Genomic DNA, 15,399 nt, shown 5'->3' with positions numbered 1-15,399 from the left:
CTGGGAAGCGGCCATCTTAGTAAAGGCAAGGTTCTAGATCGAATCTACCCGCTCCTCCTGGATCGCAAATATCTAATGTGAACACCAGGTGTGAGTTTCTATAAAATATGCTTCTCGAAGCAAAAAATAAGTGGATGATGACCTTGGCTTGGGCCAGAGACCTGGCCACTATTTCCTTTACTAAGATGGCGGCAACGTGTGCACGTATTCAGCGCGCGCCGTGGGGAGCTCAGCACGCAAGCTCCTCGGTGACGTCATGGAAGCGCGACCTGGCCGGCGCTGGGGGAAGGAGGTAGGAGCGGTCGCAGTGCGGGCGAAGCCGGGTTGCGGGATGCGGGGGCGGGGGGCCTGGGGGCCGGCGGGCGTCTGCGCCTGGGATGTTCCCCGGGGAGGGCTGGAGATGGGGTGCTCGGAGACCGGAGTACTTCCGGCGCCCAGTCTCGACGGCTTCCGCGGCGGTCTATGCCCATTTCCTACATCGCGCGACTGAGACCTAGAGGTGTGTTTCTAGGCCACCCAGTTCTGGTCCTGCTCTTGAGCAAATTCCAGACTTGGGGAAGACAGAGTTTCCACGGGCGCTCCCGGCTTCTTGCAGTGGGATCAGGGCTGGGGAGGGACGATGGGTTGGGGGAGCCGAGAAGGGAGAGCAGGAGGGCTTCTTGGAGGAGGAGGCGTTGAGCTTCATCTGTTCTCTCTTTCTTTCACATCCAAGCAACTGTGTGGGTCTTGACTCCCACCTAGGTGCACCCCCTTGCCCAGCCAGACCACTCCCCAGATCCCTGCTTGAGCTCCCTGCTTGTGTCTACTCCCCCTCAACACCCCCATGCCAGTTTACTTCCTCACCAACCCCAGAGATTTCAGACCCATAGATTTGTGTCTCCAGACTCTAACACCCTTTGCACCCTCCCCATCACCCTAGAGTACAAATCCCTCTTCCTAGCCTGCCTACCCACATTCCAGGAAGTCCTTTGAAACACATATCACCAGGCTCGGTGGAAGCCCCCTCCAGGCTTCCCCAGCACCCTGCAGGTCCCTATCACAGCTTTGATATGGAGTTGTCACTCTTATTGTTTATCTCCCAGTCAGCCTAGGAGTCCCATGTGGGCAGGAAGCACATGGCTCCACTTCTTTCTCCAGCGTCCTACACGTATTAGGTGCTTAGTGCATGTTTACTCGATGATGAAGTGAGTGACTGTTTACCAGAGAAGAAAAGCTGTTTTCTCAGGCTGCCATAACAAAATACCACAGACTGGGCAGCTTAAACAACAGACATTTATTTGCTCACGGTTCTGGAGGTGGGAAGTGCAAGATCAAGGTGCCAGTCAGTTCAGTTCCTGGTGCAGGCTCTTCCTGACCTGCAGACAGCCACCTTCTCATTGTGTACTCACATGATGGAGAGAGCAAGCTCTGGTGCCTTGCTCTTACAGGGTCACCAGTCCTATTAGATTAGGGCCCTACCCTGTGACCTCATTTAATCTTTATCACCTCTACATTGGTCCTGTCTCCAACACTGAGTGTTAGGGCTTCATATAGTAATTTTGGAGGAACATAAATATTTAGTTCTAGGTTCTCAGCCTGAAGAGCGGGTCAAAAAAGCCCTGTCAGGCCTTGGATTGAAGATTGAGGATGATGAAGCAGGGAGTGGGAGGAGGAGATGCTGGGGCAGAGTCCCTGTGAGTGGGCAGGGCTTTCACAGGAGGAGGAGATAGAGTAGGGTGTATCAAATGAGGGCATAGCAACAACAGAGGCTCAGAGGCTGAAGGGGGAGGTGAGTGGGAAGAACAGTGAGAAGCTGAGTTTGGACACAACACTGCATGAAGTAAATACTGGCGGAACCCTGGAAATCAACACTAGTTCATTGATTTGCTCAAAATGTGTATTGAGCCCTGGCTGGGTAGTTCATTCAGTTGATTAGAGCATCATCCCAATACCCTGAGGTGGGGTTGATCCACTAAGGGCACATACAAGAAGCAACCAATGAATGCATAGATAAGTGGAGCAACAACACTGTCTCTCTCAAATCAAGAAATAAAAATTAAAAATTAAATATATTGCCCTGGCTGGTTTTGCTTAGTGGTTAGAGCATTGGTCCATGGACCGAAGGGTTGCAAGTTTGATCCCTAGCCCTGGTCGGGGTCCTGCAGGAGGAAGCCAATCGATGTGTCTCTCTCATATCAATATTTCTCTCTCTCCCTCTCCTTCCCTTCTACTCAACCAAAAAAAAGGAAAAATATCGTCGGGTGAGGATTACTGCCCCCCAAAAGAAAATATTTATTGAGAGAAAAAAAATTATTGAGCAAATGAATGAGGGCACTGGGGACACAGCAGTGACCAAGGCAGTCCCAGCCCTACCCTTATGGAGCTTCCAGCCTGGTGAGGAAGATGGACATTTGTCAATCATATCCAGCCTGGTGAGGAAGATGGACATTTGTCAATCATATAAATGAACATGAAGCAATCCAGACAAGGAGCTCAAAGAGAAGTTTGAGGTCTGAGAGTTAAGAGTACCTCAGGGAAGGCTTCTTGGAGGTGGCAACACCTGAGTTGGGTCCTGAAGTTTAAATAGGAGTTAACTGGCTAAAAAGAGGAGCAAAGAACAGCCACATGGTGAGCATAGCAAGTGCAAAGGTCCTGAGGTAGGAACCTGCTTGATATGTTTGAAAAATAGCAAGGCCCTGGCCGGTTTGGCTCAGCGATTAGAGCGTTGGCCTGCGGTTCGGAGAGACCCAGGTTCGGTTCCCGCTAAGGGCACGTACTTCGGTTGCAGTTTGTCCCTGGCCCTGGTTGGTCCTGCGGGTGGCAGCCACTCGATGTGTCCCTTTCATGTCGATGTTTCTCTCTCTCTCTCTCTCTCTCTCTCTCTCTCTCTCTCCCCCTCTCCCTCTCTCTCCCTCCCACTCTATCTGTACAAAAATTGGAAAAATGTCCTCGGGTGAGGATAGATAAAAAAAAAAAAAAAAGAAAGAAAAATAGCAAGGAGGTTGGTATGGCAGCTGCTGAATGAGTGAGGGAGAAATGGAGGGAGTAGGGGGTAAGGAATTTACTCATCTGTAATTTGGACAGTAACCCCCACTTCTTTGTACTTTCCTGGGGAATCCAGGATGGGATTTCTGTTGTAGATGCTCTGTAATGAATGCTGGATTTAGTGTGGGGAGGGACTAGAATCACCCCCACATCTCAGATAAGGAAACTGAGGCTTGGAGGAAGCACATCAGTTACAATTGCAGAGCCCAGGACTCAACCCCGAGTCTTCTGGGTCCACTGATCCCCAGTCTGTCCTGTTCTTCCTTGGGGTTTGCCCCAGTGGCCTCAGAGTACTGATCTATGTTGATGTTCCCTAAGGGACCTGCTGGGACCCTAGGGTAGGGCAGTGGTTAACAGCATGGAGTTGGGACTGAGGGGCTGGGCCTGGGTTGGAATCTAGGCCCCTGCTCTAACCCCCTGTGTGGCCCTGAGCTTGTCACTTCTCAAAACCTCAGATTTCTCAAATGTAAATGGGGACCTGGCCAGGTACTTCAGCTTCCCTACTTTCGGATGGGAATAAGGACAGTACCCACATTTAAGGCTTTGGGGCATTTGTTCGACTTGGTCCATATAAAGTGCTTAGTGGAGGATGCCTTTGCCGATGCTGAGGATGAAATGGTTTAGAACACGCCTGCACCCAGCATTAGCTTCATCTGATTAAACCTTCAGCTCTGCCCTTTGCACCTTCATAATTCCCTCTGTGTTTGCTGCCATTCACATGATAGCCAGAGAGGGCTTTGGAACAACCTAATCAGAAGGTGTTTCTGCCCTGCTCAAAGTTGCCTTATAATTCCCTGGTGCCTGAACAGAGCCTCATTCTTGCCTCAAGACCTTTGTATGTGTCGTGCCCTTAACCCAGAATTCTTATCCCTTCATCCTCACAGGGCTGCCTTCAACCCATCCTTCAGGTCTCAGTTCAGCTGTCACCCACCAGGGTTATAAGAATTCACTAAGACGCTGCCTGTAAAGCACTTAGCCCAGTGCATACAACAGCTGCTAAAAGGATCTGATATTAGAATTTCTGAGGAGGGCTCAGAGATAGGAGCTCCCTCCCCCCACCAGTCACACAGTTGAGAGGTTGGAGTCAGGGGTTGCCTGGTGGTCCTGAGTCAGGATGGTCCTACATTCCCTCCCCTTTATTCTTGGATGCTGGACCCATTCCTCCAAGGTTCGGTGAGGGGTGAGAATGACTCAGGAGGGAGGTGAATCAGCCCATTTCCCAAATGAGGAAAACAGGCCCAGAAGGCACGTATGGAACAGCACTTGGTCTTCAGTCAGCACTTGGAGGTGGTGCTATTAATTTCTCAGCTGCATAGCCTTCCCTTCCTCACCTGAAAGGCAGACTTTGGAGGTGAAACTCCAGACTCAGCCCCATATGACTTGGCCAGGTACCTCAACTTTCTGCCTTAGAATGAGAATAAGAACAGTCCCCACATTTATGGCTTTGGGGCATTTGTTGAATTGGTCCATATAAAGTGTTTAGCGGAGTGTTGGGCACAGGGAAGTAGCTCCTGCCATTGGTATGTGTTGTCACTTCCCTAGTGCCCAGCATAGGACTCGAACAGACCAGGAACCCACTGGACAGCACCATCATGATTGTTACAACTCCTAGCTGTGTGAGCCTGGGCTAGGTTGTTGGTTGCAGTTCATGGCAGCTGCATACCCAGGGTGAGGAGATTGAGCCTTAGGCTATGGGACCCAGGAACTGAGGCCTTAAAGGTGTCAGAGTGGGAGGAGCCACACACAGACTGGCCTGCAGGGGTCCACAACAGGATGACTTATAAGAGCTAAGAAGTGGAGACAGCCCAGATGTTCATCAGTGGATAGATGGATAAACAAAATATCCATTTGGGGATATTGCTCAGCCATAAAAAGGAATGAAGCACTAACATATGATACAATGTGGATGACCTTGAAAACATCATGCGGAACGAAAGAAGCCAGATGCAAAAGGCCACATGTATGATCCCATCTATGTGAAATGTCCAGAGCAGGCAAATCCATAGAAATGGAAAACAGATTATTGGTTGCCAGGGGCTGGGGGTGGGGATTTGGGGTGATAGAAATGTTCTGGAACTAGGTAGAAGTGATGGTTGTACAACATTGTGAATGTATGAAATGCTACCGAATTGTACATTTTAAATGGTTCATTTTGTGTTATGTGCATTTCACCTCAATATATTTTTAAAAAGAAACCACTAAGTCTGAGCCCTTGTTTTATAGAAGAGGCCATTGAGACCCAAGGGGGTCCTGGTTGCCCAGAGTGACTCTAGGGGTGGCAGAGATGGATGCCCCCCTACTCATTGGTCCCCAACTTCCTCCCACAGCCTGCTGAGGGATGCCCAAGAAGTTCCAGGGCGAGAACACCAAGTCGGCAGCAGCCCGGGCACGAAAGGCCGAGGCCAAGGCGGCAGCTGATGCCCGGAAGCACAAGGAGCTGGAAGATGCCTACTGGAAGGATGAGGACAAACACGTCATGAGGAAGGAGCAGCGAAAGGTGGGAGGGCCGAAAGGGGGAAGGGCCCTGGGTTGCTACTCCCGTGACTGAGGCATGGTAGAAGGTGAAGGGAGGACTCTGGGGCTTTGGCCTGAAGGACAAGGAGGCCTAGCCCTGGAGCAAGGGCAGAGAGGGAGGCAGAAGCAACAGCTCATACAGAGGCCCTGGGGTGGCCCGGACGTGGTACGTTTGGGGAATAGCAAAGCAGCCACAGCCCTCCGTGGGCTTGTTTCTCTCCTTCATGTAATGCCAGGGTCAGGTTAAACTGGCAGTTCTCACTTGGAGGTGTGATTCTGCACCCAGGGAACACTTGGCAACATCTGGAAATATTTTTGGTTATCACAACTGGTTGGTGGAGGGTACTCCTGGCATCTGGTGGGTCAAGGCCAGTCATGCTGCTCATTACTCCGCAGTGCTCAGGACAGGCCCCTAGCAAAGAAGGAGCCAGCCCAGATATCAGCATGCCAATGCTGGGATACACTCCCACTTCTGACCTGCTGACCTGGGGCCTGCAAGATCTCCCAGGAGTTTATAAAAACACAGAAGAGGGCAGGAATGGCTGGCTGTCCCTGATGGGCCCCAGTGCCAAGCACACAAGGGGTGCTTAATTATTGTCTTGGAATGTTTGAGGGCTGTTACTGACCTGTTTGGCCCAATAGGTGGCACCAGAGACCTGAATAACAGACATCCTGGTTCCTGTGCTGATCAGACCTGCCCAGAGCCTTGGGGGCAGAGAACTGGGGTTTTCTGCATTGAAAAACTGATAAAGGTTGTGGAAAATAGCAGTGGTGATGCGCAGCCCCTGCACACACAGATCATGGCGTGCCTGGGCGCTTCTGAGAATTTTCCCATTGTCTTCTGTGCAGGACTGGATCCTGCCTTGTTGTTAGTGGACACTGAATGTCACTGGTTTCTTCCCCGTTGCCCTTGCCATGCTGAACTGGGTTTGTGGAGGTCTATAAACTTCCTTTTTGATTGTCAACATTTTGATAATAGGAAAATTGAAAACCCAAAAGGAAAATCAGTGCCCGCCAAAGATCCGTTATCCAGACAGAAAAGCCTTTTGACAGTCTGGGCTGTGAGAGCCCTCCCCAGGCCTTTGTTTTGGGCCTTGGGGTCATGTCTATCCTCCAGATGAGAAAACTGAGAGGACACAGAACACAGTGGTCCTGCCTGAGGTGCCTAAGCACAGAAATGAGAGCCCCCAGAAGCTATGCTCAAACACCCTTGACCTTTAAACATGCCCACACACACACTTGTGCCATGCAGGCAGGATGGAGGCTCAGTGGGTGTCCTCAGGCACATCGAACCCTCTCCTGGATCACAGTCTAGCCACAGGAGTGTCAAGGGGCATTGCACGCAGGGACCATCCCAGAAGCATGGGAGGCAGATGGGCAGAGTTGCAGGCAGTGGGTAGGCAGGGGTGCCCGCAGTGCAGAGCCCAGCCAGAGGCCATACTACACAAGTGAATGAGAGCCTCACTCTGTTCCCTGGAGCAGTGGAGGGAGGGGCAGTGGCCAAGGATAAGTTCTATAGGCCGGATATCTCCTCGTCCCACTGGCATCTGGGTCTACCTGGGGAGCCAAGGTGGGATCAGTCCCAGCCCCTGTGATGCTAGGCTGGGGACAGTGCCTCCTGCAAGGTCTCCTGACCCAAAAGGACAGAGCTCCTGCTCCAGCTGGCAAATGGATCCAGACCCTCTTTGGCTCCTGTCACTTTTGGAATCTAACACAAACTGCTCTCTATGCCCTTGAGGCTAAACTGTCTCTGCCCCCATTTCTTCTCTCTCCACACTTCCCATCTTCAACCACACCAGTCTCTATGCTTCTGTCATGCTAAGTGGTTCTTGCCTCAGAGCCTTTGTACCTGCCATTCCCACCACTCTCCTTTCCCTAGCTCTCCTCCTGGCAGACTCCTCTTCTGGCCCAGGGGTCACTTTTTCCTTCCAGATCCACCAACCCCCCTGTTTTGGCCAAGTGTCCTCATTGTTCCAGTCATATATGTTGGACCATCGTGCTCCCAGCCATGTCCCCTGCACACAGCACAGGGTCTAGCACACTGCAGGGCCTCAATCCATGTTGGTTGAAATGAAAACCTGGACCCTGTGGTGGTAGGGTGAGGTCTACTCCTGACTGCTCCATCACCCCAGGAGGAGAAGGAGAAGCGGCGCCTGGAGCAGCTGGAGCGCAAAAAGGAGACCCAGCGCTTGCTGGAGGAGGAGGACTCGAAGCTCAAGGGTGGCAAGGCCCCACGGGTGGCTGTTCCCAGCAAAGTCACCCGCGCCCAGATTGAGGAGACACTCCGCAGAGACCATCAGCACAAGGAAACACCAGAACCAGGTGGGGCAGGGGCCCCTCTGGAGCTGCCCTCTTACCCACTAAAGAACAAGCAGCAGACCTCCCATGGTCTAAACCCAGACCCCCCCTTCACTCTGGAGATGGTGCCTGGGCTCTGCATGGTGAAGGGTGGGTGAATGGTGGCCTGGTAGGCCTGCTCTGAGCACAGTCAGCACAGGGACACACTTGTGTTCTTGCTCTGCACGGACCGCAGCTTGTGCCTGCCCCGCCCCTGGTGTGTGGTGGTGGTGATGGGGTATTGCCTGAGGCTGAGGAGGCAGCAGTCACGTGTGAGTCTTCGTATGCCCAGCTCCAAGGAAGTTAAGAGGGCAGAGGTCTGGGCGCTGGGATGGTAGGATCACCCCATATATGGGTCCTGGGGGGGCTTCCCAGTTCAAGTAGTGTTTCTGCCATCATCCTCCTCTCACTTCTTCCCCCCACTGTGTCTCTCTCTGTCACCTGGCTGGCTGCCCATCCCCAGTAGAGAAAGCCAAGAGCCACCTGGAGGTGCCACTGGAGGAAAACGTGAACCGGCGCATGCTGGAAGAGGGCAGCGTGGAGGCGCGCACTATCGAGGACGCCATTGCGGTGCTCAGGTACTGGGACGACCTGAGCCTTTGGGGAGGGGCTTGAGCCTCTGGGGCGGGGCCTGGGCCTTGGCTGGCTTGAGGATTGAGCCAGGGCGGGGCTTGAGCTCCTCAGGTAGGGGTCACTCCCAGACCCCATTGAAGTCCAGTGTTGTCCTGCAGTGTGATGGAGGAGGCCGGAGACAGGCACCCGGAGCGCCGCATGCGGGCTGCTTTCACTGCCTTTGAGGAAGAGCAGCTGCCTCGGCTCAAGCAAGAGAACCCCAATATGCGGCTGTCGCAGCTGAAGCAGCTGCTCAAGAAGGAGTGGCAGCGCTCACCTGACAACCCCATGAACCAGCGGGCCGTGCCCTTCAACACCCCCAAGTGAACCCCGAACTGGGGGAGAAGCCCCACAAACTGGGGGAGTCGCCCCATGGGCGGTCAGGGTCGTGACCCTGCATGCCAGCTCATTCAGTCAATCAGCTCCCAGGGTTACAGAGGTCCGGGCCAGCGCATTTTCTGGGGGCTGATTGGCATCATCTGCCAGGCCTTCCACCAAGGGTACCTGCTCTGAGTGACACCCAACTTCCTCCTGTTGCAGTCCTGGGCTGAATGCCCAATAAAGGTGGTTGGTGAGGCAGAGTGTAAATTTGAAGTCTGGGTAGGGTGGGTGGTGGGGAGATGAAGACTGGAATGAGGAGGGATATGCTGTTCACAGCCAGAGACGATAAAGGCTCCCAGCAGCACTTCGGTTGCAGCAAGCTACCTGAGAGCTGTGTCCTGGTTCTTAGGGCTCTCTCCTGGCTGGGTCACTTGTCCAGTGAGAAACCTGTATCACCATTCTGGAGTCTTGATGAGGTCCTGCAAGGGCGCGCCTCAGAGAGCTTCAGGAGGCACTGGCTCCAGGTCACTTCAGGGGATGAGTGGAGAGAGGAGGCGAGTTGTTTGTGTCTTTAGAGTCTGGTTCAGTCATCGGCCAGGTCACATGCTATGCCTGGGGTCAGGAAATGCTGACTGCTCTGTTCCAACACAGGAGGAGGCATCCGGATTGAGTCCTGGGCAGGCTTCCCAGTGGAGGAGGGTTTCTTCAGATCTGGCCTTAGTGGGAGATCAGTCAGATTCCATCACAGAGGCAGGGCATGGGCAGGCAAAGCCCTGGAGGCTCCAGCAGATAGGTGGATCTAGACTGGGAAGGGCTTGCTGAGATCTGAACCTGGTTCCTGCTTCCAAGTGCTTAGTCACCCTTAGGGAGTCAGCAGAGAGGGAGGGCAGCTGGGAGATGGGCCCACATGTGTGGAGTGTAGTCTAAGCATTTATCATTGCTATGGCTCCCACTAAAGTGACACCCTCCCTGCACCTACAGGCTGCCCCTGAGTCTTCTTTTCCCCACTCTTAACCCCCATCTTAGTTCCAGCCCCTCCAACCTCCTTACTCTGAGCTCCAACACAGCAGGCTTGTTTCCCCTCTGGACCTATGCCTTGGTTCTTCCTGCCAAGAAGGCTGTTCTCTCAAATAGCAAGTCTCAGGTGCAGATCCTAACATATCCCCTATTGTGTGGAGTCAGGGCTGAGCCAAAGGGGGCCAAACTCTGCCCAGAGGTAGGGTGATAGAAGGCTTCATGGAGGGAGGGCTTTGAAGGATGCATGGGAGTTCACACACACAAGGGACAGAGAAGGCCAAAAGAGCTATTTGTGTAAAGTCCTGGAGATCACAACTCTTCTGTTCAAAGAAGGGGTGCCATTAATAATTGGGTAGAGCTGAAGTGCAGTGTGTAGGGTGCCTAAAACAATGGCAGCTGGCATAAAAACTAACCAACATAGCCCTGGCTTAGCGGTCAGAGCGTCAGCCTGCAGACCAGAGTCCAGGGTTTCGTTCCCACTAAGGGCACGTGCCTTGGTTGCAATTTGTCCCTAGCCTGGTTGGGGTTGTGTGGGTGGCAACCACTCGATGTGTCTCTCTCGCATCGATGTTTCTCTCCCTTCCTCTCTCCCTCCTGCTCTATCTGAAGATAAATGCAAAGAAAAGTGTCCTCGGGTGAGGATTAAAAAAAACAACCAACCAACATATAGTGAGCACTGGCTTAGTTGACCCCAGGAGTCAACCCTGAGACAAAGACTAGATGGAATGAAGGATTCAGGAAGGACCCTGTGGGGGTTAGGGAAGTAAGATTGAAGGAAGGAGCTCTGCAGGGGGTGCCTATTAAGAGTCCCCGCCAGTCCCTGCAGGTTTGGCTCAGGGGTTAGAGTGTTGGCCATGGACCAGAGAGGCCAGGGTTCAGTACCCGCTAAGGGCACTTACCTCGGTTGCAGTTTGTCCCCGGACCAGGTTGGGGTTATGTGGGTGGCAGCCACCCGATGTGTCTCTCTCACATCGATGTTTCTCTCTCTCTCTCTTTCCTCCTCCCACTCTATCTTAAGATAAATGCAAAAAAAAAAAAAAGCCCCACCAGGAAGTGAGGGGACTGGACCAGCTGTAAGAAGCATCCCCTGATGCTGGGCCCTGGTAATATCTCACTGAGCTCTGAGGACAGCCCAGTGAGATATTGGTCCCCTTTACATATGGGAAAACTAAGTCACCTGCCTGTGTCACATAGCAAGGCAGCACCCAGAGCTGTGAAGGAGCCAGCAAGGGTAGTGGTGGGGCCATTAGTCAGGGGTGAAGGTGTCTGCCAATAACCAGTTCAGGAGCCCAGATGGCTCCCCACAAATAGAGGCCTCTGCCTCTTACCTCTGGAGCCTTAGGCTAAAACCAGTATCTACCCCTGAGCTATCTCAAGAATCAACAAGATGGTCCCTGGGAAGGGTATATCTTTGTTTTTTTGGTTTTTTTTGTATGTGCTCCTAGCGGGAACCAAACCCTGAACTCTCTGGTCTGCCGGCGGAAGTTCCAACCGCTGAGCCATACCGGCCAGGGCTGCAGGGCCCATCATAAAGAAGGGCTTGGCAAGGGAGCCTCCTGCATGGCTAGGTTGGGGTCTCTGGGGCCTAGGGTGAGGGAAGTTAAGGGACTAATGGTGATTAACCGGAAGAAGGAAGCACGCCAGGCGGAGGAATGGAGCTTCACCCCAGGGTGATAGGGAACCCTGGCAATTGTGTGACTAGGGGAGGAAGACTATCAGAGTTCCGCGTGGCAAGCTCTGCTAGGGACCTGTAAGGGGACGGCCAGTGAAATGGAGAGTAATGATAAAATTCAGGACAGACATTTTACATCCAACAATAAAGATTTGAAAAAAAAAGAAAAAGTGAAAATAAAACATTCTCATCAAGAAAAAAAAAAAATTCAGGACAGGAGTTTGGAGGCCCGCCATCAGTCCTCCAACGAAAAGATGTTGGTAATAACATCTGTTCCCTTTCACAGAAGAGCCCCTTCTCTCTCCGACCCTGCCCCCACGAAATCCCCGGCTCGCACGTGCGCGCAGGCAAGAGGGAATCCCCGGCTTCGCCGCAGTGCGCGGGAGGGGCTGTGAGTCGGAAGTTCCGTGCGCATCCGTACCTCCCAGTGCGCGTATCCAAAACGACCGGGCGGGGCTGCGGGGCCGCGGAGTGCGCACTGCGCCCGCGCAGGTGGCTCTTTTCACGCATCAGGGCTTTCCCGTCGCGCGCGAGTGGCGGGAGGGAACGCCGCTTCCAACGCGCATGCGTCGATCCCCGCCCGTGGGCCAGGGAATCCTCGCCCGCCGCAGTGCGCACGGGGGCGGGGCGGGGAAACCAGCTTAAACCGGAGCGGGGTTCACCTAGGAGGTGGCGAGGAAAGGGAGCGAGAGAGGGGTCTTCCCTAGGTTCCCGCTCCGGCTCGCAGTCGCCTTGGTAACTTGGCGCGCACTGTGGAGGCGGTGGCGGCCTCGGGGAAGCCGGATGGCTCTGCGCCTGCGTGGAGTTCCGCGCCTGTGGCCGGGGTTTCCCTTCGTGCTCCCTGGGGATCCGCGGGGGAGGGTGTGGGGAGGAGTGGAGGGGTGGGCTCCGGAGAAGGTGGGGGTAAACGCGCAGGGTGGGGATGGTAGGGAGAGGGGTGTAGGAGGAGGAGGGGCTGGGGAGAGCGTAGGGGGAGGCGGACAACAAAGGAAGAGAGAGGGGAGGGGGACCTTGGGGAGCAGTTAAGGAAGAGGGAAATGTGAGGACAAAGAGAAGCCTATGAAGGTGGCATGGGGGGAGCGGTGTTGTGGGGATGACGAGAGGAGAGACTGGGACAAGCACCTTCTGGAGCCCTAGCCCTACCCCAGCAAACCCCAGAGATTCCGGCATAGGCTTTCCAGAAAAAATATATATAAGTATACAGGACGCCCAGTTAAGGAATATCATTTTGTTATTATAAGTAAGCCCTATTCCTTGCCCAATATTTTATCTGGCATCCCTAATCTTGGTCGGGCATACCCCCTTTCCTCTCCTTTCCCCACACTCCTGTCCCTTGAGCCTTTGTGAAAGCCATGGGGACTTCACAGATGATGTCTTTGTCTCACCTCCCTGGTTCCCTACAGCTCTACATGCCGGGTCCCACCCCCACCCCCACCCCAGTCCGTATGCTGTCTCCCATCCTCCTGGCCTGAGGTCGAGTCCTGACCAGGGAGCAAAGGCCTGTTACTAACAGACACCTTCAGGGGCTTTCTCTCTCCCCCAACCCAAACCTTCTGCTTTGGTCCTGGCTTTGCTGAGGTGGCCAGGTCCCAGCTCATCCTAACTGCTATCACCTCCTGGAACCTCCAGGTCTTCCTACTCTCTGTGACCCCCCACCTGCCAGCTTCACCTTCAGTCTCTGGTCACATAGCATATAGCAGTGCTTGAAAAACACTTGAGGGTAATTTTATGCATGCAATTAAGGGGAGAGTGTTTGACTTCTCAACAGGAACAGGTGTGTTTTCTGTCCCACAGGGGCAATACCCTCTCTGAGCTTTTGTACCTTCCAACAAAGTAAGTTTTCTTTTATCTTTCCCTTTGGTTTCAAAAGTGTAAGATAAGAAAACTTTATGGAAAAAATAATAATAATGGAAAAAGTCAGCCCCTAAGGACCCTGGACCCTGGGCTATCCCCAGTGCCTCCTCCCCATCCCCCATTCTCATCTTCAGTCATCATACTTATTTGCCACGGGAACACTTCAACAGTTGTTCCTCGGGCCTGGCTTTTGCTTAACAGTCTAAGAACTTGGTTCCTGTGGATCATTTTTTCCCATCAGCATGTTATTCTGGAAACAGGCTAAGTGGTTCCTAGGTTGAGAATGTGTGACTATTTTCAGTTTACTGTCCTAGGCAATGCCCCTGCAGAAGGACCTGGATCTCTTGCATGTCCTGGGGAAGCTTTCCAGGGTGGCTAGCTGGGTAGTACTGTCCCTTTATTTGGTGCTGTCCCTTCCTCATTAGCCAGGCCCAAGTTGCACTGGGCCCCACATTCCCCTTGGGGGGTGATGAATAAGTGAATAGACCACATCAGGGATTGAGGACAATAAACTAGGGAGATATGCCCAGAAAAGGGTCTACTCTAGACAGGAGGTGACATTGGACCAGGCTCTGAAAGACAAGAGGGGGTGAGGAGAACCAGGGAAGAGCAATTCTAGCAGAAGGAACAGATTCAAAGGTCCTGAGGCTGGGCTGGTTAGGATAGATGCTAGGCATGGCCAGAGCATGATGGATGGATGGTCCAGGGAGACAGCTGGAAGATTAGGACAAAGAGGAGGGAGAGCCAGACAATGTGGGACTTTGAGGCAGAGGCAATTCAGGGTCCCTTTTTTGGTTCAAGGAGGGGAGTGTCGGTTATTTGGGGTAGGGATCTGACGATCACATGGGTGAGAATAGAATTCTGTGGCTGTGTCATGGAGAAGGAACTGTGAGGAGACAGTGGGGACAAGACAAGCTGCAGGACTGGGAGGGGTCTTCTGGGGCTCCAGAGGACAATTGCAAAGGTTTAAAGGTGGGGGACCTTCCCCAATGATGTGTGCTCTTTGACTGCTGACTCCCAACTGTCCATCATGGTGTGGGACCAAGGTATGGGCTGCTCAGCCTATCCCAACAAGTGGTGAGTCACCCCCACGGAGATGCAGCCCTCTCCCTGTGTCCATAGTGTAGAGCCCAAGCCTCCCCCCCCCCTTTTGTTCTCTTTCTCTGTACACATGGTCACAGTCATGCAGGCATTACCTTCTGAGCTATCTCACGTACACTGGGAGGGAATGTGCTACCCCCCCTCCCCCTGCCTTAAGTCCTGGTCCTTCAGCCCCACCTTCACCAAGGAATCCTGGCTGTGGAATCCTAGCCTCAGGACACCGCCCAGGGAGCGCATTACTTTTCACGAGATGCTCCAGACCTGTTGGGGGGGGGGTGATTTGGAGGGGGAGGGCTATTTTTAGAATGAATGGAAAAGAAGGGAAACAACAACAAAAGGATGGAGGCTTGTAGAAGAAGCCTTCTGGCTCCCAGGAGGAAATACCCTCCCTCTCCAAGTCAAGGCAGAAGGTGGGTGAGATTAGAGACAAATTGGGGTGGTGGTGCAGGGGGCGGAGTAGAGAGAACTGTGTGTTCTGGAGGGCGCCATGTTTCTTGGGGGTGGAGAGCTGGAGGGAAACAGCAAAATGTAGCAGACAGCCCCACAGACTCCCCAGAGCAGAAAGGACCCCCACAGAGGTGGGCGCTGTCCAGTTGCTGAAGTGAAACAGGCTCAGAGAGCCTCCTGGGCAGGACCCAGGTCACCTCAGGGGCTGAGCCCTGGGCTCTCCCTGCCCCATCCTCCAGTGACCCAAAACATGGGAGCTGCATTGTTCTAACTTGGCAGAGTGACCTTCACAGTTTGCTGCCCAGTCCTCTGTCACTCATGCTCAGCAGGGTACCCTAATAGTGAGGGGAGAGGGCAGACTTCATGGCCCAAAAACGACATAGAGAAATTTTCTGTGGTTTGCTTTCTGGCCACCCAGGGTGCCCCCATCTTCACTGGGACCTTCCAGCCTGGGCAACATCACCAGCTGTCCAAGACCACTGGGTTCCCCCTGGACCCCC

The 15,399-nt window shown here is 53.4% G+C and overlaps 1 protein-coding gene across 1 annotated transcript; it reads left to right on the top strand.

Annotated features, from left to right (window-relative positions):
• Nucleotides 1–258: 258 nt before the first annotated feature.
• CCDC124 (coiled-coil domain containing 124) lies at nucleotides 259–9,063 on the top strand. Its single transcript, XM_036240273.1, has 5 exons — nucleotides 259–292; nucleotides 5,352–5,521; nucleotides 7,671–7,860; nucleotides 8,339–8,453; nucleotides 8,607–9,063. The coding sequence occupies exons 2-5, from the start codon at nucleotides 5,363–5,365 to the stop codon at nucleotides 8,812–8,814; spliced, it is 672 nt and encodes a 223-aa protein (XP_036096166.1). The 5' UTR covers nucleotides 259–292; nucleotides 5,352–5,362; the 3' UTR covers nucleotides 8,815–9,063.
• The last annotated feature ends 6,336 nt before the right edge of the window (nucleotides 9,064–15,399 follow it).

The sequence above is a fragment of the Molossus molossus genome, unplaced genomic scaffold (genome assembly GCF_014108415.1).
Source record: "Molossus molossus isolate mMolMol1 unplaced genomic scaffold, mMolMol1.p scaffold_m16_p_4, whole genome shotgun sequence".
In the NCBI taxonomy this organism is placed as follows: domain Eukaryota; kingdom Metazoa; phylum Chordata; class Mammalia; order Chiroptera; family Molossidae; genus Molossus; species Molossus molossus.
This window is presented reverse-complemented; position numbering and strand designations above follow the sequence as displayed.